This window comes from Apis laboriosa, unplaced genomic scaffold, assembly GCF_014066325.1.
Source record: "Apis laboriosa isolate Shangri-la unplaced genomic scaffold, ASM1406632v1 scaffold68_cov148, whole genome shotgun sequence".
In the NCBI taxonomy this organism is placed as follows: Eukaryota; Metazoa; Arthropoda; class Insecta; order Hymenoptera; family Apidae; genus Apis; species Apis laboriosa.
In genome coordinates this window covers 1,088,427-1,111,109 of record NW_025224135.1, presented here as the reverse complement: position 1 = coordinate 1,111,109, position 22,683 = coordinate 1,088,427, and the positions used below count along the sequence as shown (strand labels likewise).

At 28.0% G+C, this 22,683-nt stretch overlaps 1 protein-coding gene across 2 annotated transcripts; it reads right to left on the bottom strand.

Moving 5' to 3' along the window:
* Nucleotides 1-2,395: 2,395 nt before the first annotated feature.
* Nucleotides 2,396-17,588, bottom strand: LOC122718674 (innexin shaking-B-like). 2 transcript variants are annotated; one of them, XM_043943908.1, is made up of 5 exons: nt 17,226-17,588; nt 9,366-9,585; nt 4,849-5,138; nt 3,949-4,202; nt 2,396-2,534 (listed from the first exon to the last, which is right to left on the bottom strand). In XM_043943908.1, the coding sequence occupies exons 1-4, from the start codon at nt 17,586-17,588 to the stop codon at nt 3,954-3,956; spliced, it is 1,122 nt and encodes a 373-aa protein (XP_043799843.1). In that variant the 3' UTR covers nt 2,396-2,534; nt 3,949-3,953. The 2 variants fall into 2 exon arrangements, with proteins under 2 accessions (XP_043799843.1, XP_043799842.1); XM_043943907.1 differs by lacking the exon at nt 17,226-17,588 and adding an exon at nt 11,970-12,519.
* Nucleotides 17,589-22,683: the final 5,095 nt, after the last annotated feature.

Sequence of the window (22,683 nt, the reverse complement as noted above, 5' to 3'; positions counted from 1 at the left end):
TTAACTTTAATAGGTTAACTTTCTACCGATCATATGAAAAAATGTTTTTTTTTTTTAAAAAAGTGAAGAGGAAAAAAGTAAGAATGAAAAAAAAGAAAAATCGAATAACAGGATTTCAAGAAGGAAGAAAAAAATGATTAGGATGTAATTGATACGAAGAATTATCAGCACAGCAGCGGTGGACAGTGAAAGGATATAAAGGATCTTTTAAATGCCAGTGCTCTCGATCAGATTACGCAGAAGGAACGTGCGTTCACCTCCACGTCCTTTTTCAGAGACTGCCGTGTTTCACGACTGTTGCATGGAATCGATGGACCGGTTGGCCAGTACTTGGGTCCTTCTTGACCACGTATTTCCGAATAAGGCCAATCATACACACTTCATCATCTTTTCGAATTTTTACATGTGAAAACGTTATTACGCATTTGAAAAAGCAAAGATAACGAACTGAAGCAAGTTTATGATGAAAACAAAACATCTGCACTTTCTTATTCAATAATTTGTCAAGTAAATACATAATAATGATTAAACTGTTTTTTATATTTTTGAAATTCGCGCGCGAATTTAATTAGAAATAGTACGTCTATCTCTTTTCAATTCGTTTAAGTTCGGCTAGACTCGTCCGAATTCGTATTCAATCCTATTCATATCCTTATAGTTGAAATAATGTAATAAATATTATTGTTGCGAAGTTTTATGTATGTAATTTTAAGTATGTAATTTTTCTTTTAATAATGCGAATCTAATAATAATAAATCTTTTTTTTTTAATTCTGTTAAATAAACATGTTTTGTGCGTCACAAGAGATGTTTTTTCAATTTTTTCCTTACATAATATTTGCTTTCGTTACTCGTTTATCTTAATAAATGATTTGACAAATTGTAGATTATATTTTTTTTTTTCGTACTAAATTTTATAAAATTAATTATCTATCTATATTTTACAATATTTTCATCGATCTTTTATAATTTTAAAAGGAATTTCATGTATTTAATGTATTTTTAAAAATATTTGCGATAATAAATTAAAATCAGACTATCTATATACAAAATAGAGCATGCATAACTGAAACTACTTCAATTCCGCAAGTAATAATTTTAATGAAAATCAATTAGGATGAATGTTATTTAATTTGAAGAAAATTTGCATTATTCGATTTTTCAATCGTGATTTTTAAAACAAATTAGGTTTTGTTTTTACACATATAATGAATATTGTGAATGAAAAAAATTCTCATTCAATAACAAAATTCCTATATTTCACAGACGTAATCATTTTCTTGTTATATCTTCAAAGATACAAACAATTTATAACAGGATTTGTGATAAACATTTTTTTGTTCTTTCAATATGATAAATTATATTTATTAAATTATCTTTTAAATAAAAATACATTTATTTTTCACGAATTGTCGGTAAAAGTTATTCTCGCGAATTCGTTTTATGTTAGCACAGTCTTTGCAATAGAAAAATATATAGTACATTTTCTCATTGCAGAATCTTCCTATATAATATATTAAGTTGTTGCATATAAAATGGCTCCAGCAAATTTTTCAGAGTTGATAATGATTAAATATTTCATTAAATATTATTTATTTTAGAATTTCACTGTTTCAAATATTTCATTTTTAATTAAATTATATATTAATAAGAATCAGATCAAAATTAATTTTGAAAATATTTCCATATAAGTTTAATTTTGAAGCTATTCAGAATATTAATTTAACCTCAAAAATGAAAAATTTTTTTTCTTTGATTTCAATTTCTATATATCAATAGATATTATTTTCAGTAAAATTTTAATTATTTTATATTTTATTGCAAAAATTTGATCACATCTATAATAACCTAATACGTAACACGTGGTTCATGAGAAAATGGCGGAGTTCCAATCTGCCGGCTTTCAACGTAACTGTACTTACGAGGTAGAACACTTTAGGTGAAAGGAATATATACTTTTATTTTCATTTCTAACAAGATACTAGGAATTTCAATATAATAAAAAACCATTTTCTCGTCTTACATTCTTATTTCATTGTAAGAAACTAATTTTTTAGTTGGTTGGTCAATTGTAAAAGTGGTCCATGAAACTCTATCTTTCTATATCTCTTTCTCATATAAATCTATATCTCTTTCTCAAATATAATATCATTATAATTTCGTCGATTTTTCTTTTTTATTATTCTATCTTTTCAATTTATAAAATTCGAGTGTGACATATGGTAAATGCTTGAAAAATTTAAAATCATCGTAAGGCACGCTGGTAATTTGTCTTTTACGCGATGATTAATACAAATTTCTTTCGTTGGTATGCGCAACGTTCATAAAAATAATTCACAAATAACACTCGAACCGTATCGAAGATACAAGGAAGCAAAACACGCGATTCCAGTAGCGGATATAAAACGATCCGTTCTATTTTGTCGCATGTCCTTGAATCTCCACCTTTGGCATCCTTTGCACTTATATTTTTCAGTGAAAAATATTCTCGTCGTCTCAAGAATCGTGTTCGTTTCCATAGCTCTCCGAGGCAATCTGCAAGATTGAAAAAATATTAGATATATATATATATATATTTATTTGTAATTTATATATAGTTATTTTATTTGCAAATCATTTAATATAATATTATAATAATTTTAATAATTGAATTATTAGAGCAACATATATCATCTTTGTGAATCGTTCGAAATCTCATAATATCTGCCTCCTAATTTGAAACTTGGAATAAACGAAACTTGTTACGCGCCAACCTAACCTAACTATATGCAGAGTGCAATATCGATTTGCCTGTTGCGCGTCGATGGACAAATATACCATCCGCATTCTTTCCTTTTACAACTGATGTTTTGCATGCGTCGCTTTTAAGATGATGCTGTTATTTCGAACCGAAACTCAACAGAACAGAGCCTCTCTTGCATGGCTGGCTGTTAAATGGCCGAAAATAGGAGGACGCGTTAATGTCCAAAGCTTGTTGCCGTCAAATTTATGCCTCTTGCAAGTTTATGCAAGCAAGTCTGTATAGGGGATATCAGCCACAAGTGGTCGTATGACGCCACACACATTCAGAGGTTTTTTACAAATATATAGACAATTCGGAGAAAATTCATATACACATAGAGTGATATATTTTAATCATAATCTCTCTTTGAATATGTTTGAGAATACTATTTATATAAAAATATATTTCAAATGAAAATTGTACGATTTTAGAAAATAAATATTCTGATATAATAAGATTTTGAAAAATTTTTCAATTAGTCTCGATTTTTCATTTCTCATAAGAGTATAATATAAAATAAAAATAGATTTTTATTTTATTTTAATTTTTTCATTCCTTTTTTCATTTTATTTCTTTCTTTTTTTTTCTTTTTATTATTTTTTTAGGAAATAAAATTTTAATAAATTTCAATTTCTGAAAATTTATAAACTCATATTTAATTGACCGATATTCAATAGCCATTTTTTAGTTATGCACGTATAATCAAAGGCTCTTGCATTTTTTTTTTTTTTTATAACAAGAACAATGTTTATATATAGAAATATATCCTGTTTTTAACGAGGAAATTTTGAAAGCGCACAAAAGCACTTAAAATGAGGAAAAAATGTTCGTACAAGCACGGGCACACGTTTACAATAATTCCTGAAATGCAGCAACGTTAGTATTGTTAATTCGTGGTTACAGTGTCTTTGATTAACACAGTACAAAAGAATATTAAGATTTTTGTAAAACAAAAATTTATTACTTTAAACAAATATTGCTTCTAGATCGATATTTAAATTTATTTACATATTTTCTTATGATCAGCGTTTTAAAAATTCCACATTAAAGTTAGAATGATGATTTTTTTCGTCCATTTTTATTACATAATAATTTTATATGAAAATTTAAAGAATGTTAATCAAAAAAAAAAAAAATATTAACGAAAAAATTTTTCTCATTACTCACTTCGATCAGGCTTCCTGTAGTTCTCCTTTGATCCCGGGCACACTGTGATGGTGTCTTGAGGCAAGCTTATTCGCGAGCTCGTGCATCACATCTCTGTATATCACTGTGTCTAAATTCTCGCCGAGCATGTAGAGAAGAAACCAATCACCGACCTTGCTCCGCCGAACTATCGTTTCTACGGCCTCTTTTCTGACTAAACGAAATCGTAATCGTAGAAGATATACCCTCGTTCGTGGCGAAAATATAATTACGATCTAAAAAAAAAAAAAGAAAATAATAAAAATTAAAAAAAAAAACTAAACGAATATAAAAAAAAATAACATAATAAATTGTGCAATAAAAAAAAGAGAAAATATTTCGTTTACTTGAGTATACATTTTAAAAAGAAGATTAAGATAAATATATATATGTTTAAAGAGAAAAAAGTAGGTTTCAATCATTTTTTTAAAAAAAGAATGTTATAAATTATTGAAGATACTTAATTAAATATCATGATGATAATAATTATATTGTACAAAAAAGAAAATTAAACAAATATTTCCGCGGTTTTCCATTTTAATTTTTCTGAAAAGAAAGCTATTAATATATAATAGTAGATTAATATATTAATAATAAGTTTAAAGCTACTTTAGATATTTACAGAAATATATAAATTATAAATTTTGTTTTGAAATTTCTTAATCTCTGTTCATTATTTCCAAATTGAACAAGATTATCTCTTAACAATAAAAATTTAGAATAAAATTTACAATAGATTTTTTTCAATTTATTTATTATATTTATAAGACAACAAAATTATAATTATAAAATCTCAAATCTTAAAGTAATCAATTTGAAAAGAAGTTTAAAAACAACATTTAAAATGGAAATTTACTTAAAAATATATATATATATATTTACCCTGTATAAAACCGTGATGAAACTAAGCACGCCGAGAAAGAGGAACCAAAACCATAGAAAAACATATATTTTTTCGTTGACAACATTCAAGGGCAGTATGCAAACGGCGTCATGCCTTTCGACTTCACCGCTTACGCCATATTTGTAGAAGGTGCATTTAGTCATCCGCGGGAACACATAAATCATAGGATCGACCCGGTCTTCTTGATCCGATTCGAGAAACCTGAGCACGTCGATACCAAACGTCAAAAACGCACCATCGAAGAATCGGTTCATTAGAAACATCTGACCTGCGCAAATTCAAATATTTCTTACAATTTCTATTCGTTTATTCTTTCTAAATTAAATATAATATTTATTCGTTATAAATTATCTATGATCACCAAGAGATACGAAGTCTCAAGTCTCGGATTCATCTTTGCTGACATCGAATATAGAAAGTGATAGCGGACGAAAGACGAAAAAGAATTGAGCGTTTAAAACGTTCGTAAAAAAAATTTACGATCTATTGTTTCAATATGAAATCATTCAAGAGGGATTCCTCTTTTTCTTAATAATAACTTGAATGACTCGCGAGTATATATTCACGAGAAATGATCAACTATATAAGGAATAAATATAATGTAAATATAATAGATATCTAACTTAACCTAATTTAACCTCTATTTCGGTATCAGCGCTTTTATATATTCGAAAGAATTAGAAAAAATTCATTAAAATAATGAATTTTACATTTTTTTTTTGTTATTATATAAAAATTTGTCTGAGATTGAGAATTTTGTAATAGAAGTGGAACATGTCCAACAGTTTTTCAGGAATATGTACATATATATATATATTCAAGTATCCTTTGATCTGTAGTTTCATATATCATTTTGACAAGCGAATAACCATGGTCTTTATCTTCTTAGGTTAGCTATTTTTAAATCGGAAAATCATTTGACTTCTTTTATCAAAAGAAGAAAAAAAAGTTATGTTCGAGAATTATTTCTTCCTCTTCAAGCCAGTTCTAATTTAGAACTAGAATTTCCTCTATATAAATAAAAATAATAGTGACCCACCAAACTACTTTACATCCTTCCCAGGGATCATGATATAGTAAACGAAAGAAATGGGAAAAATTGTTAATTTTCTTGATACTTTATAATTTTTTTCAATCATTTAAAGAATAATAAAATCATTATAATTGTTTCGACTACACATGAGGTTATTTTGAAATTTCAAAGAAAGTCTTCTCTGTTTCCAGCGAAACGTGAATACAGAGAGCATTCTGTATGTTTCTCTTTGCCCATCAAAATTTTCCCATTTGCCATTCCTTTTATCATTTTCCCCATGTCGGCTACTACCGTTGATATGTTTATCTTCTTTCTGTTATTTGTTTTATTTTTAACGATTCTATATTTCTTTCACGGCTGACGGATTTTAAGGCTCGGGTTTTGTTGTTTCCATATTTTTTCCTCGAATCAGCAAAAAGGATTTTTAATCTTCTGTAACCGGAAAACAATTTATGATTAATCGCGGTTTCTTATTTACGAGCGAAAGATTACATAGAAAATGAGAATCATTATGGAGAAATTTTTTAATAGCTATTCGATAACATTAAATAAATAAAACCATCTTAAAATATGAGTAAATACTAATTTAATTAAAAAATTGTTACTGATATAATATTATTTGATCTAATTTTTCTATTATTTAATCTAAATTAAATTTAATAAATAATTGTATTCTGTAAAAAATCCAGTGTTAAATCTACTCAAATTATTGAATTATATTTAGTTTAATTTTTTTTATTCAAACATTTAATTGTTAATTAACTGAATCAAAGAAAATAACATATCTAATTTAATCTAATTTAAACATTCTCTAAACCTATTCTTAGAATTCCAATTTCAGATATTGAGGATAATTCCATGACAGTTAAGCATCACTCTAATTCTATATGTACAATATTTACATACATACATATTTGCTTTAACTTCCATCGTTTTGGACATCAATTCTTAGAAATAGAACCTCGAAGTAAACAAAGTAAAATGTGCTAAATGAGATAAACTGCTGAACAAAATTTGACACCGATACTTTGTTTACTTTATTCTTTTATTCTCTTTCTTTCGCTCAAGTTGAATCCGCACAAGTCATTTGCCCAGTTCAAACTGCGAATGCTAAAGCGGGCACTATTATAATTCTGTTTTACGTATATATAAATTCATCAAACAAACAAATGTCAGCAAACAGAAACGTCAACGAAATAAACATGGGCGAACAAACGTGGATAGCACGTACAAACGATCGTGAAACGATTTCCTCGGTTATTGGTACATCAAACCAAAATATTCACGATCATATAATAAGGATGAAACGTACAGACTTCTGTGCTTAGCGATAGGGAAACCAGACTTGTGGAATCAGGAATCAACAAACAATGTCGAATCGGATCTTGCTCCCTGTGCATTCGTTCATCTTTACTACTATTCATTTATGTTAATTTGGATTGGTTCGAGTTTCCATGTCTGCTCATTCGTCAGGTATAGGTTATAAAGAGGAATCGGTGTTAACAGGCAACCAGTGAATGAACGATTCACAATAAAATTTGGCAACGATACAACTGGCCATCTGCTCTATGCATTCTAAATGGCCAATCTATACAACTGTCTTGCTATTCTTTAAAGTTATTTTGTTCCATACTTCTGTCAACAATTCTACTTGTTTCTTCTTAAAAAATTATGTAGAGTGAATTATTATATAATTATTATATAATAATTATATTAATATATTATATAATGTAATTTGATTAAAGAGAATATATTCATTGGTAGAATGATGAAAAATATTCATTTTTGATAATCATTAATTTCATCTGTTGAAAATCAATACAATTTTTTTTAAAAATATTCATTATGTAATGAATAGAAGTTTTTGTTTGGAAGATTTTATTTTGAAGACAGCTTTTTGGGTCATTTATTTATATTAATTTTAATAAAGTCTAATAATAACTTTCTTTTCTTGTTTTCATTTGTGGCTTGCAAAAAAAAAAAATAAAAACAATAGACTTATGATACTGTATATTATAAATTATTCTTCATATATTGTACATAAAAAAAAACCTTAATCTCAAAGAAGGCAAACATACGACTGAAAAGAAAAAAGAAAAAAAAAAAGAAAAAGTGGAAGAACAAGAGAGAGAAGAGAGTTTATGTTACAAACTTAACTACATTAGAGTAGCTTGACGAATTTATAGTGGCATTCTGGTTTATGTCATTTATTCGTGGTATATCTCTAATGGGGATTGCAACTCGACTTCTTCTGGAACGACATTAAAGCGTGAAACTTCAAAAAGGAGCTAATTTACTCTTTAGTGTTCGTCGAGAAACTCATCGCCAGTATTTCGCATTTATTTTTGGTAGCATAAAAAAGAATGAAGTTGCCAGTTCCATAGTCAAAACATGAAATATATATCTTATATATTTATAACATTATCATTGAATAATATTTTAAATTGAGGATTAACAATATTATAATTTTATATATATATTTATTAATTTTATTTATTAATTATGTATATTTAATTTTTTTTAATATTTTTTTTATTTGTATAAATTGAAATTTATATATATAAAATATATAGAAAATATATATGTGACTACTCGAGAATTTTTGTCAATTTTTGTACGCAACAGAAATTCTGCTATCTAACTGAAACTTAACCTGATTATCAAACGAAAATTGCTATAACTCATCAAGATAATCATATGAAAATGATCCTGATGAGAATTATAAATGATATTCACTTTAATTTATCTAATCGATAGCAAATTATCAATCATTAGCATGACTGTATTTTAAATTGAATAAATAAATAGAATTAAATAAATAAAATTTCGAATTTAGATCGACAAATATAAATACATTGCATAATTCATTGATTTAGTATTGTTTTATTAATTAGAAATGTTGTTTTCTGTTACATCTAAAACAAATATTTTTATTGTACAAAATAATTTAAAATCTCAAATGAATTACCAATTGTTTTGCATTGGTAATTTTCATTTTTTTTTACACATATAATTATATATCACTTGATTTTTTTTAGCTATATTACATGTTATTCAAAAATTTGTCAAAAATAATTCTCCGCTCCTCGATAGATTATCATTGTATTTAATTACACTTTCTTCCGCCTAGTGGCGCTGTTACCTCATTCAATTCTGAATCGATAATGTCACATGTGATACGAGAATGATAATAGAAATTATGTATCCTTCGAACTGACATAAAAATACATTAAATGAATAATGATTCTATTCTATTCTATTCTATTCTATTCTAATACATAATCTGTGAAAAGGATAAAAATCTTTTTTAAGAATTTTCATAATCTTTTATAGTATAACTTATATGAAATGTAATAAAATGTCCTAAAATGAACTTCGAAAACAATAATAAAATAAAATTTATAAAAATAAAATGTGATTTGTCACGTATCAATAAAATCATCGAGAAAAAATATCACTCACCGACCACATTCAGCAGAGCGAGAACTTCACAAAGGTAGTACCTGTAAGCCCACCAATTGTGAAACCGAAGATTCTCCCATAAATAGTCGAGTAACATCTTCTTCTTCTGCTTCTTCTCGACTTCGGAACAAAGGCCGATGTCGAGATCCATCATCAACGCATGGATCTTGCCACCCTCCCAGCCTTTCCATAACCATCGAGGCGTATAGAAGAGGATTGCCTGGAAAAAAAATAGTCGTACGTTTTAATTTTGCTGTGCAATGTAAAACATTTTCAAATATATCTTATTGTTTCGATAACGAATAAAGCAATATCAATATCTTAATGAAATATCTCGTCGATAAAATATCTTTTTTAATAAATGTCATTTATTAAAAAAAATAATTAAAATTTAAATTCAATGATACATACGAGTTTGGAATATAAAAAAAAATGAAAATGAAATTGTAACTTTTCTTTTTTTCATATTGGATACCAAAATTTAAAAAATTTTCTAGAGAATTTTTTAATTTTAATAATTTCATTAAAGTTGAATATGTTATTTAAAAGTAATTTTGTCTAGTTAAATTTCATTTATTATCCTATTTGTCAAATCTACCAGAATAATTGTCATCTTGCCAAAAACTTAAATAATTCTATCGTTATAACGCACGGAATTAGCAAACTATACGAGATCAGTGATCTCGATCGATAGATCATCAACACTGTTCTCAGACTCTTGGCACGTGCCTAAAGATATCAAATTAGCTATGGATTTCGTTAGAAACGATAAAATCGCAATAAATGGGGGCATTGTTTTCAGCAAGCGAATTGATTAATTGTTATTGATCAAGAACGATTCATTTGCTTAACGAACTTATACATTGTAGAGATGACTAAGCGGAGAAATTTTATTACGAGAACCATTAAGTTAAATTCGAAATGTTAAGATTAAAGTGGATTCATTTTATGTATATACATATAAAAATAGAAGTAACAAAGCAAAAAATAAAACTCTAACCTTTAAATATATGTTTCCAATGTGTACACGTAGATTGTTAAACTTTAAAAATATTCTAGAAAAATTTTAATATGCCAGAAACTCTGACAAATTAACTTTCATTTGTTATAATATATCATGCTTATATAATCTTTCAGATTTGCACAAACATATGGTACGATGAATAATTTTTCATTTGTCACAAAATAGTAAAACTAAACCAACCTAACCTAATTTGGAACTGTTAGATATTTTTTTAATTTCTAATTGGAAACAATTTTCTTATGTTTACTATAAAAACATATCGATTGATTAAAAATATCAATCAACAAACTTTTTTTTTCAAAATTATAAATCGAAGCTTCGAAAGAAAAAAAAGAACGTAACTATAGGGCGGTGAAAAGAGTCATTCTGTTTTTGCGTTGTATATTGAACGCGAATCCAATACAAAAAGAAAAAAACCATGGATGGAAATAGAACGAAGCTAACTATACTTCACCGGTGCTCACGTGCCAGTTGGGTGCATGCACTGTTCGGAAGAAAAAAATGAAGAACAGCAACGCCACGTGGGAGCAGGCGGTAAATGGATAAAATTGGCCAAACAAGCGGAAAACCCGGTGGAACGGTTGGAACACGTGACAGTTCTTCTTGTCTCATTTCGTCCAGCATTTAACCATTTGAACGCGACAGAGAAAAATAGAAATGGAACGATACATTGCAAACAAGGGAAATGGAGATTTTTAATGAATATGAGCATTAACTCGTGAAATCAATTATTTAATCCTTATAATGAATAGAGAAAAAAATTTAAATTATTATAAATATATTTTCTTTCAAAAATTTTAATTTTATTTTAATTTCAAAAAAAATTTTTTTTAACTTTTTTTATTTTATTAGAATATAGTTTAATGAACATAATAATATAGATTACAGCATGAAAAATTATATCCGTTATAAATGATTTTTTTTATCTGAAAAAGAAAGATTAAATAGGATCATCAAATACTAAAACTCAAGATTGATGATTCATAAAAGAACAACGATGCTATTTCTGATCGTTCCCTCGTGAATGAGATCTATTTCCAAGAACTGTTCTAATTACGCATAACCTTCCGACGAAGAGATTTTCCCATGTTCTGCGTTAAAACGATCACATCGAACGCAGTTATTATTCTGCTTAAATAAAAACTAGTTGAAGGACTCTAAGACCCAACCTTGACTTATAAGTATGATTATAATCTGCTAGAATCGATAATTAGAAATATTTGCTTTTTATTTAAATGACTAATTTAATTATAAGAATGTCACACTTTTAATTTTATTTTTATTAATGAAAAAAAACTAATATTAATAAAAATTTATACCACTTTAAAAGACACTTTCAATGATAAGAAAAATCTTTATTTTAATATTAAAATTTATTTACTTTTCAAGAATCGAATAATCTTTAATAATAAATTATCATAACGAATAAGATTTATTCATGAGAATTTAAGAACAGAATTTATGACAAAAATTTTTCAATATAAAATAATACTCCTTTAAAGAAACCCAATTAAAATTCAACTTCCAATATTGTTCAATTTCAAATATCTACTTCAAATAACGAAATAATTTTCTCATACTTGCACTAGTAGGAAAAAGATGACCCACTGATAGTACTTGTGCTGTTTGACCAACGGATGCGATACGTGTCCGTGTATTCCATCACCTTTGCTGTTCGACACACCAGGATACGGCACTGCCTGGCCCAGACTCTTGTTAAACGCGTGCACCATGCTGTACGTGGTATGGAGCCAACAAAAAGTCTCCAACACGATCTTATCCACAGAACCGGACGCCTCGCAATGAATCGGTGAACCGGAAATACTTTTGCAGGCCAATGTGACGCATCCACCGAGGAGTAGCGCCACTGTTGCGCGATAATGCAGCCGAAATGTCATCGTGTCGACAGAGATCTTTTGAATTTTGAACAGAGATCTCAACGAGCCGAACACGTCGATCATTTTCAGCAACAGAGGCATCTTTGTACGTCGTATACGGCGAACTGCTTTCGAGATCACGGAAGTATCTTTCTCGAGAAGACAGTCGCTCTCTTCGTTTAGCTGATCCGTTTTTACGAATAGTTATTGGACGTGATAATAATGGAGGTTGTTGTTATGGATGGAGAATTGGTCGATTTGAAATTGAGGTTAGTTTGATCGTTGAGAAATTATTTATTAAATTGAAAATTGAAGAAAGAATTATATTGAAGTTTATTCTTCAGGAATTATCAAAATTGAAAAAGTTAGGTTAGGTTAGAGAAAATAGAAAAATTAGATATTATAAAATTAATAACTGAGGAATTATTAAAGTTGATAAAAATATTAATGGAATTGAAATTGATGGTTGAGGAATTATCGAGGCTGATGGAATTAATTGAATTGATAAAAATATTTAGAAAAATTAATTGAATATTGAAAAATCCTTTTTCATAGGTGAATGTGTAAAAATGAGGTGAGATTTGGAGTTGAATAAAGTTTATCACTGGATTTTAATTTTAAATTAAAGTTTATCACTGAGAAATTGAAATGTTTAGTTGAAAATTGTCAAAAATAAAAATTGTTATTAAAAATCGATTTAAAAAATCGAAAGTTGTCGAAAATTAAGCGTTGAAAAATTATAAAAATTATTGGAAATTATTAAAATTGGTATAAATTCCAATTCCAATTTTATTTTTTTTGTAAGTAGTGCTGATATGAATGTTCACGATGTTCAGTGTTTACGAAATTTCTTCGGATTTCGTGTATCACAGAATTCTCAATTTATCACTGATCTAATGGTGTTGAAAACTTCTTTTGTATATTTCGAAAGACTTTCGCGGAAGAAATATCAAAAAATCAGAGAGAAATAATATTCATTATTGTAAATCTGTTTTCCCCGTCATGTTCTTCGTGATTATCCTCGCAAAATTCCGACCAATTGAATTTTTGCGATCGAATCGAGAACAGCTTCACTACGTGCATTTTGCTTGCTCTCCGCTTTTCTATCTTTCGAATATTAATTTACTCCACCAATATTTTTTATTTTTATACAAAAATATCTCATTTTCCATTTTTTACCTCACTCCTTTCAATATTTCTATCTCTATCTACAAACTTTTTAAAATTCATTGTTAAAAGATTGAATAAATCAACAATCTCTTGGAAAATTTCTTTCTTCAATCTCCAAACATTTTAACTCCAATAACTTGTTGAAGAAGAAATCTTGAGATTATCAGATTCACACGCGGTTTTTATAAAAAAAAAAAGGTTTTTCTTTTCTTTATGGACACATGAATTGATTAAACACACAGCATCGTTTTTTCTTTTACTACTTTTTTTTTTTTTTTATTTTGATAAAGAAGTGAATGAAGTAGAAGAAGAGGATGAAACGACTATTCGGACACGGTGAGACACGTGGGGCACGGAAGCAAGCCGTTAGAAGACTGGTCGAACTTGAGAGGCATCCCTTGGCCTCGATGCTAAACACATAACTTATATGATCTTCTAAGTATCTTTCTCTTGTCATGACAATGAAATGTACGTATTCATATTATTTATCAATTAATTATAAATAGTTTTTATTTTATTATTGGTTTTTATAATGAAATTTTCATAATACTTTATTTATTATTATACTTGTTCACTTATTAAAGTATTTGTAAGTGGATCTAAACACATTTGCGTTTAAATAACATTATTCAAATATGGAACAAACAACTTTTAATTTCATTCTAAAATACATAGACATTTATATATCACAATATTTTCATAAGTTATTTACACAAATTATTAAATCACAAAATTAGAGGAAAAAAATTTTAAATTTTGAAAATTCAAAATTTTTCGAATTTCGACATTCTTTTTTAAATTTTTAGAATGTTCTTAGTTACCCCTAGAAATTTTTAGTGATCCCTAGTTCTTTCCTTACAGCGATACAATTCATTCAAAATTGTTTTCCCTAAAAATTTTTGATTTCATCATCGTTAGAGCAAGTGTGTAACACATGCAAACGCAAAATATTTGCAAAAGTAGGTTAGAAAGAAAACAAACAAATAAATTAAGATCACCAAAGACCTACAGTCTTGAGAAAAAGAGAACACCGATAATTTTCACCGATATGACGTAGTAGGTTAAGGAAAAAATAAAAATTCTTGATGAGGTTATGATATCTTGTTGAATAATATATCGCGATTATTAAGAACTGGCTTTCTGCCAACGATACTTGTCATCGAAAGAAAAACGGACACTGAGAATCAAGGGAGTAAAAAGGAGACGAAACATTCGGGTCATTGTCGCTCTATAATTAGATCCAAGGGTCTACATTACTTTGGTTGGATCATATTCGAATAGTACTGGAGGCAATTATAATTATCTCGAAGAACGTTTGGATATGTTACATATTCAGTTAATTATGGAACTATGTATGAATCAACAAAGAGATTTTGGGTTATTATACGGATCACTAAGTTGAATTTAAATATCTTGTTTAATCAACTCTTATTAATCAACTGTGATGTAAGAAAATGTAATGTTTTAAATTTTTTATTATTTCTTAAATACATTATTATATATTTTATGTGAAGAAAAAATTAAAAAAAAAATTAAGTTAGATTAGATTTGATTAGTACTTATATGATCAATCATTTATGAACTATTTATGAAAAAGATATTTTTAAATTTTTTTTAAATTATTAGATTATTGTATCTTTTTTAAAAAATTTAAGAGAATCAAATTCGAATTCTAAATAAACGTGTATATTATTTATTCGCATTATGCGAATTTATTATCATAATTTATTTTCTTCATATGCATTATAAAATAAAATCGTATTTCGGTGTTCACTGTTACTTCATCGTAACAGATACTTGCCACATTCGCCGATGATTGCAATCATACAAAGCTATGTAAATAACTTCCATGGGTTTTAGTTTACATAGCAATAACCTCAAGCATATCTAGTTTTGTTTGTAAACATTTTGTGTTTGGCTTCGAAAATTAGTCAGACGTATGCTACAAATTTTCCATTTTTAGAAATGTTATTTGTATTGTCCATTTTTTTTAAATTATTTTAAGAATGTTTGATGACCAATAATGAATGTTTGAACCATTGATAGCTATTGTAAAATATTTTACAATAGTTTTTGCTTAATAATGCTAAATTGCAATCTTTTATTTTGTTAAACTATGTAATATATTCATTTCGTAGAAATAATCTCATTCGCAATGAATGTCCAATATCCAATATTCTGATTTATTTATGCAAATGGCGACATATTCATTTTTTTTTTCAATATTAAAATAAGAATATAGTTTAAAATCAAAAAATGTTTGTTCAAAAATCATAGAAATGATGCTTGCGAAACATTAAAATACACACATCACTAATATTTATATCTGTATACTTTTTTGTCAAACCTAACTATCTAACCTAAACTAATCTAACCTTATTATAAAGAAAAGTATTTGATAACTAATAATAGCACAAAAAGAAGAATTTTACTTTTATATTTTAATCTTTAATGTAAATAATATTAAAAAATAAATATATTAAAAAAAAAATTAACAATCTTTTTTCAATGGATCTTATTTTTTTAAATTTACAAAAAAAAAGGAAATCGCATGGCCAACCGTCTATTCTAACGATCGATATTGAATCAAGTCTATCTAATTCCGTTTAACAACATGTTCTAGTTGAAGAGATCAGTTGAAAGGTGACGGTGGAGAAACGTCTTTGACCAAACGTCAAGGCGACTCTCGCGATAGCGACCCTCGGTGACGAAGTATAACGGCTAAAAGTTTAACGAGTTAATATGCTTAGGGTTTCCTTCTTGGCAATGAACTAGATATAAGCTTCTGTAAGCACCGAGTAAATTCCTCGGCCGTAGCCGCAACCAGTTCGCTCGTTATCCGGATCGGCTTTTCTTATTGCCAAATCTTTTTCGATGCGATTATGTGTAAACGAATTAGAATTCAAGCAGAATTAAGCACGAAGATATTCAACCTAAGTTGCGAATCTCACTGAAAAAGTATAATAGTGGGAGAAAGTTTACTCGAGAGTGGGAGAAAGTAATAGTGGGGGAAATAAAGATGGAGGAACAAGGAGTGACTGGTGTTATATTGCATCATACAACAGAGCACTCGCCATTTGTTCTTCCACCATCATTTTTCCCATTACTATTTTCTCCTCGCTCTTTCCATAGCGAGATCTTTTCAGGAAATCTTGTGTTCAAATCGATATCACGTAATGTATGAAGTAAAATGTGTAAGATATGCCAAGTAACATCGATATTTCTTGTTTGTTGATATGTGATTTGTGATCGATTGTGTTTCTATAGAAAAGTATGTAAAATGTTTCGACTTTGGTTTACGAAATTCAAGTCTGATAATAAAATTCTTTTTTCTCGTTAGAAAGAATAACAAGTATAATTTAACAAATATTGAAATATTATTAAAAATAGTCTAAACAGCAAGATGAATAACGTCTCGACTAATATTAAGCCGTTCTACTATTATTCGTTATTTCAACAGGAAAAATAAAGAATATGGACAAATGGGTTTTGCACCAGTTATATACAAAAGCTTCGACGGTTAGGAAATCGACACCTTGTTACTCGAAAGAAATAAACAGGATTCCCTTTTAAAATTGATCGTTACTTATGAATGAAAAATGGATCTCATATATTATTATTGATTCAAAAATGTTGAATCATTTTTTTGTTCTTTTTTTCATATAATTTCGTTATTAATTTAAAATTATCGTTACAGATATCAATCGTAATTTCGTTCAGTTCGATATTAAACAAGATATAAAATAAAATTCACAAACATGAAACAATAAATACCAATCGATCGATTACCTGGAGAAACAGCATGAAGCAGACCCATTGATAGTACCTGTACTCCTTCCTCTCCGCCTCTGGATGCGATTTGGAATTATCCACTCCAGGGAACGGTACTTCGAATCCTTCCCGTTTTCTATAAGCCGCTGTGATCGTGTACGTACTATGGATCCAGCAATACGTATTCAGCACGTCCTCCGGTAAATCCTTGCTATGGATACAATCGATCGGATTGCCAACGTATTGTCTCGTAGTGACGATCAACGAAAATGAGATCAAGAGGATCACGGTAAAACTGTAATGCAACCGAAATACAGCTGTATCGATGTGCACATGGGAGATCTTGATCAGGCTCTTTAGGCCCCGGAATATGTCCAGCATCTTGGATATTTGAAGAAACGATAAAGTTTCTTCGTTTTCTCTCTCTCTCTCTTTTTTTTTTTTTTGTTACACGACGAAACGGTGTATTATTGAATCACCAACGATTCCAAACATCGTTCGTCGATCTTTTTAATACTTTTTACATCTTTCGATCTCTTTGATCCGGTTTCTAACCTAACCTAAAATACGAGGCGTTTTTGTTAAGAGGTTATGTTCGTCTCAAGGTTCAAAAATTTTATTCGTTATTCGTTTGAAGTTGTTCCAACGTTGACAGAGATGAATGTTTGATGGAAAAAGAAGAAATTCTTGCAATTCGGCCGCGTTTTCTTCGAAAGAAATCGCCGACGTGGGATCCTTTAAATCGGTCGGATCCTTTGTCGTCGTTAATTTCCTTTCACTCATTCTTCTTTACTTTATATCATTTTTCCACTAATGCTTTTGCTTTTGATTCACAAATTTTCTTCGATTTAAGTGTCCGAGGATATGGATGTCCAAATATGTGCTCTCTTGGATACTTTTGAATATTCGTCGGATAAATTCATGTTTTCAATGTGCTTGGAATGATTTTTCTTAATAAAAATGTCTTTAAGATTCTTTCTTTCTTTTGTTCTTTGCTTTCTTTCTTGGAAAAAAAGAGAAACACGTATTTCAATATTGAAGAAATATCTTCTTTTCAATCGATCGATGAAGAGATGTGAGATTATAAAAAATTTATATCTTTTTTTGAACATTCATTATTTCATTTATTGAATAATTATTTTGTTTATTTGGTAAATGGCAGTTGAGATAAATCATTTGATTTTAACACAGAAATATCCATTTAAAGAAAATTTGCACTTTGTATACTACACTTATAACATTCCTAGATTTAATGATCACCATGTAAATATGTTTCTCATTCACCATTAAAATTTTTTTTAACAAATCACATCCTCGATAAATATAAAGAAAATCTATTAAAAAACTCTCACTAAAAAAAAAATCAGTTTTAGAAAATTGTTTAAATATATTACAAATATATGAATCATTTTAATCATTACATTAATAGTATTAATATTTTATGATATTTTAATTGAATGTGGCATCAGTTCATTTTTATGAGTATATTTTTATAATTTGATATTTTATTAATCTTCTTTAAGTCTATTTATATTTGATTACAGAAAAAGATTATTTTTATATGTATCCTTTTGCATTCAATTTGTTAAAAATAAATTCAAAGTTTAAAAAAAGAAAAATTGTATCAAAAAAAATGTTGTATATTATCAGAAACATGAAAACCATATTTTTCAATAATATCATTCTTTATTTTCTATTTATTTTTCATACAAAGAGTCATATCTAGATCATCCTTACACAAAATTTTCAATATTGGGAGCACACGGAAAATATTAGAAGAAATATTGGAATATATTGAGAATAACCAGATCATTGACAAGACATCTATAAGCTTGAATCACAAAGTATGGTATATATACTCGTTTCGATCATCTCATGTGAAAATAATCAAATGTTAAATGACGGGACACAGAACTCGTTATATACTATCTCATAAAGAAAGTCAAATAGGACGTGTGTTTATATGCATTTCTTACTGCTGTTTTCAATTGATGAATCAACCCCCTGAACTACATTCTAGGTACTGTACGTAATATCACTGTATTTGACACCTGATCTTGCCTATTAATTACCAGTTTAACGATTAATCATATTCAATGGCAATAATGTTGGGAGTTGTAGTGTTATAGGAAATTGTGCGAGACATGGACTAGTACGGGAATTGGGTAAAGGGGTCTTATTCACGGTATCGTAGCTTTGTTTAATATGCCTGCCATTCTATTTTAGCGTTTACGCGTACGCACGCTATTTGTTTCAAACGAGACCAGGCGAAGAACCGATGCCCGCACGGAAATGCACACGATGACAACACGCACAAGGCAAAAATACATTTTCCCACTTGACTACTAACTTTACTACTTCGAGCCTGTTCCCTGTGTCGCGGACCGAGAGATTAATTCTTCGAAATTATACAATTGTTTATTTATCGTTTATTAATTTGCATGTAGCGAATTTTATCGCTTTTATTCATTCTTCTTTCTTTGAATTATTTTTCTTGATTTCTTTCTACACGTGGTAATTTATTTCCTAGTTACTTGTCTAGTTACTCTAGTTATTATTATCATCCGTTGATAATATATTTTTCTGAATAGATGATTCAATTAAACGCATCGAATTAAATACAAATTACAAAACAAAGTGTATTAATTGTTTAAATGAAATAATTGTAATAGAATACCAATAACGATCAAATAAAAAATAATCTTTTATAATAGTCTTGTTACGACGAGATATATAAAGTATTCATGTGTTCTACACTCGTGGAATATTCGATAAAAAAAGTCATGTATAGCAACATGTATAGCTTGCATCGCACAAATTACGGTACTATTACGCCCCGTTAGCACTTTCTTCCACAGGGATACGAGCAATAAAGCATCATCGTCGAGTCGATAAATCCCTTAATAAAAACCGGTTGAAGAACACACGAATACCCCCTCCCCCCTCCCTTCTCCTCCGCCCACAAAATGGAAGGATACAGGGATAAACGTGTCAGCACGTGAAGCGATCCATAAGATTTGTCACCAATGAAAAGGCGCGCTTCGATGACAACGCTACGGCGTCGCGTGAAACAATCCAGAGGGCGCGCACAAGAATTTTTTTTTTCGTTTTCGAAGACAAAACAATTCGATGCAGAGAATTTATTTTAGCACATATAATCTGATGGATAAACTAATAATAAAATAAGCGATATTTTTGAAAAATCGTCATAGTTATTTTTATTTCTAATTATTTATATAAGAATTTCTATGACAAATATTTTTAATACGTACAAGTAGTAATAGATTGTCACAAGATCGAAATTATATATGGAATATATATTGATTATCCGAGCAAATAGATGTTCAGAGAATTATTAGTGGTTAAGTATGGAATAAAATTATGGAACTGTTAAAGTAGCAAAGGATGCGATATTTAATTATTGTATTCATTTCAATATATTAATAGAAGTGAATATAGCGATTCTTTTGGGATGAACATTGCAAAAAATATCGAAGATTTATAGAGATGATCGTAAATATTTTATATTTATTTTTAATATTTCTTTTTTAATTTCTAATAGATTTTGAGTCATTTATAAAAATAAAATATTTTTATATAATTATGAAGAGGGAATTTTTGGCTATTATAATTATCTAAAAATAAATGAACTTGGATAATTTCGAAAGCTTTTTAATTTCCGGTTTCCAACAGGAAATGGAAGATGCATTCGTATTATGAATAAAAAGAGATATATATATATGTTACGAAATATTATTAAAGAGAATTTTCAATTGAAAAAAATAATCGATATTTATAAATAGTTAAATGTAATTTACGTTGCTGAAATTTTTAACGAAAAGGAAAATTGAGATTGAAATATTATTAATTGAAAATGTAGAAGATATCATATAACAGATTTTTTTGATCGTAACAAAAATTATCGAAATGAATATTTTTTTTAATTAACGAGAATATTCGCAGAAATTATAAAGAAGACGTATAAAAAAATTCTATTACTTCGTTGAAAATAAAATATAATACTAGAAGATTAAAAAAAACAGATCTTTTTTTTTTTACTAATATATCAAATCGTAACAAATTTGTAACAAATTTTTATTCTATCAAATATTTTAATTTATTAAATATATCTCGAATTTAACACATTGACAAATACATAATTCTTTTTTCTCTAAAATAAACTTTTTTGATCATTTTTATTTTCACGAAATGTTCCAATCGAAACGAAAAAAAAAAAAGAGAGAAGGAATCAAATTTTTAATAAATTAATTCCAATTAATTTCAACGGAATGAAATGAAATTACATTCACTTTTTCCATCTTGGAACGCTTCTCTATAAATAAAATTAATAAATCCTCTCGAAAATCATTCGAGGCGACCTCGTTGGAGGTCACGATCTTCGAGTTGGAAATCCAGTTGATTCAGAATGTAGAAAATCTTTATTGATATACGTGTCAACAAAATTAGAACGTTGTTCAAGTTGAAACAATTTGAAGGATGAACGATCCAACGTGTGTTTCTCGTATCGTTCAACGAACCCATTTTGCGGTGCACGTTAATAAATTTATCTCGTTTGGAACAGGCGAGAGGTTGGCTACAATGTGGTAAATTGTAATCTAACTTTAACGTGATAGGGAATTACTGTTCCAATTTTCATGTAAATTAATCGTAGCCAAATATGGTTGGAACACAATGATCTTACGACAATGTTCACTCGCGTGTTTAATCTTTTGCTTAGAAATTATAAATATATATTATAAATATAAATTATAAATATAAATTATAAATTAATAATAATATAAATTTAATTTTAAAAAATTGATAAAAAATTGAAATTTTTCACCGTGAAAAGATTATTGATAGAATTTTTGTACGATCAGAAATTTTTTCAAATTCAATTTGTGATTTTTTCAATTTTCAATTTGTGATTTAAAATATTTTTGAAACGAGAAATTAATAAAAAATATTGGATCTATATTTATTATCATTTTTACTATTTTATATATTCTTCGATAACTTTCATTATTGGAAATATGATTATATAAATTGATAATAATCTTATTAACAAAATTCTTAATAATATTAAAAAAATAAAAAATTCCAAAAATATAATATTTCTAATATTCCTCTATTTCGATCTGTAGTTTATATACGTTTTCAAATTATCGTAAGTTTAAATTAATAATAATATAAATTTAATTTTAAAAAATTGATAAAAAATTGAAAATTTTCAATGTATCGTACAAAGAAGTTAATTTCTTTCGCGTAATTGAATTTCTCAATTCAAAAATATGCAAAAAAAGTTTTTTCCACATCGTCCAGTTCTCAAGATATTTAAAAAACTATTTTTTCGAAATGGGTGTCGGCCGATAAAAAGAATGCGCGTCAAAAATTTTTTTTTTTTTTTTTAAGAACTATTTCTCTTAATATCTCAAAATCTGCATATGCCATATGTTCAGCTATCCACAATCCATAG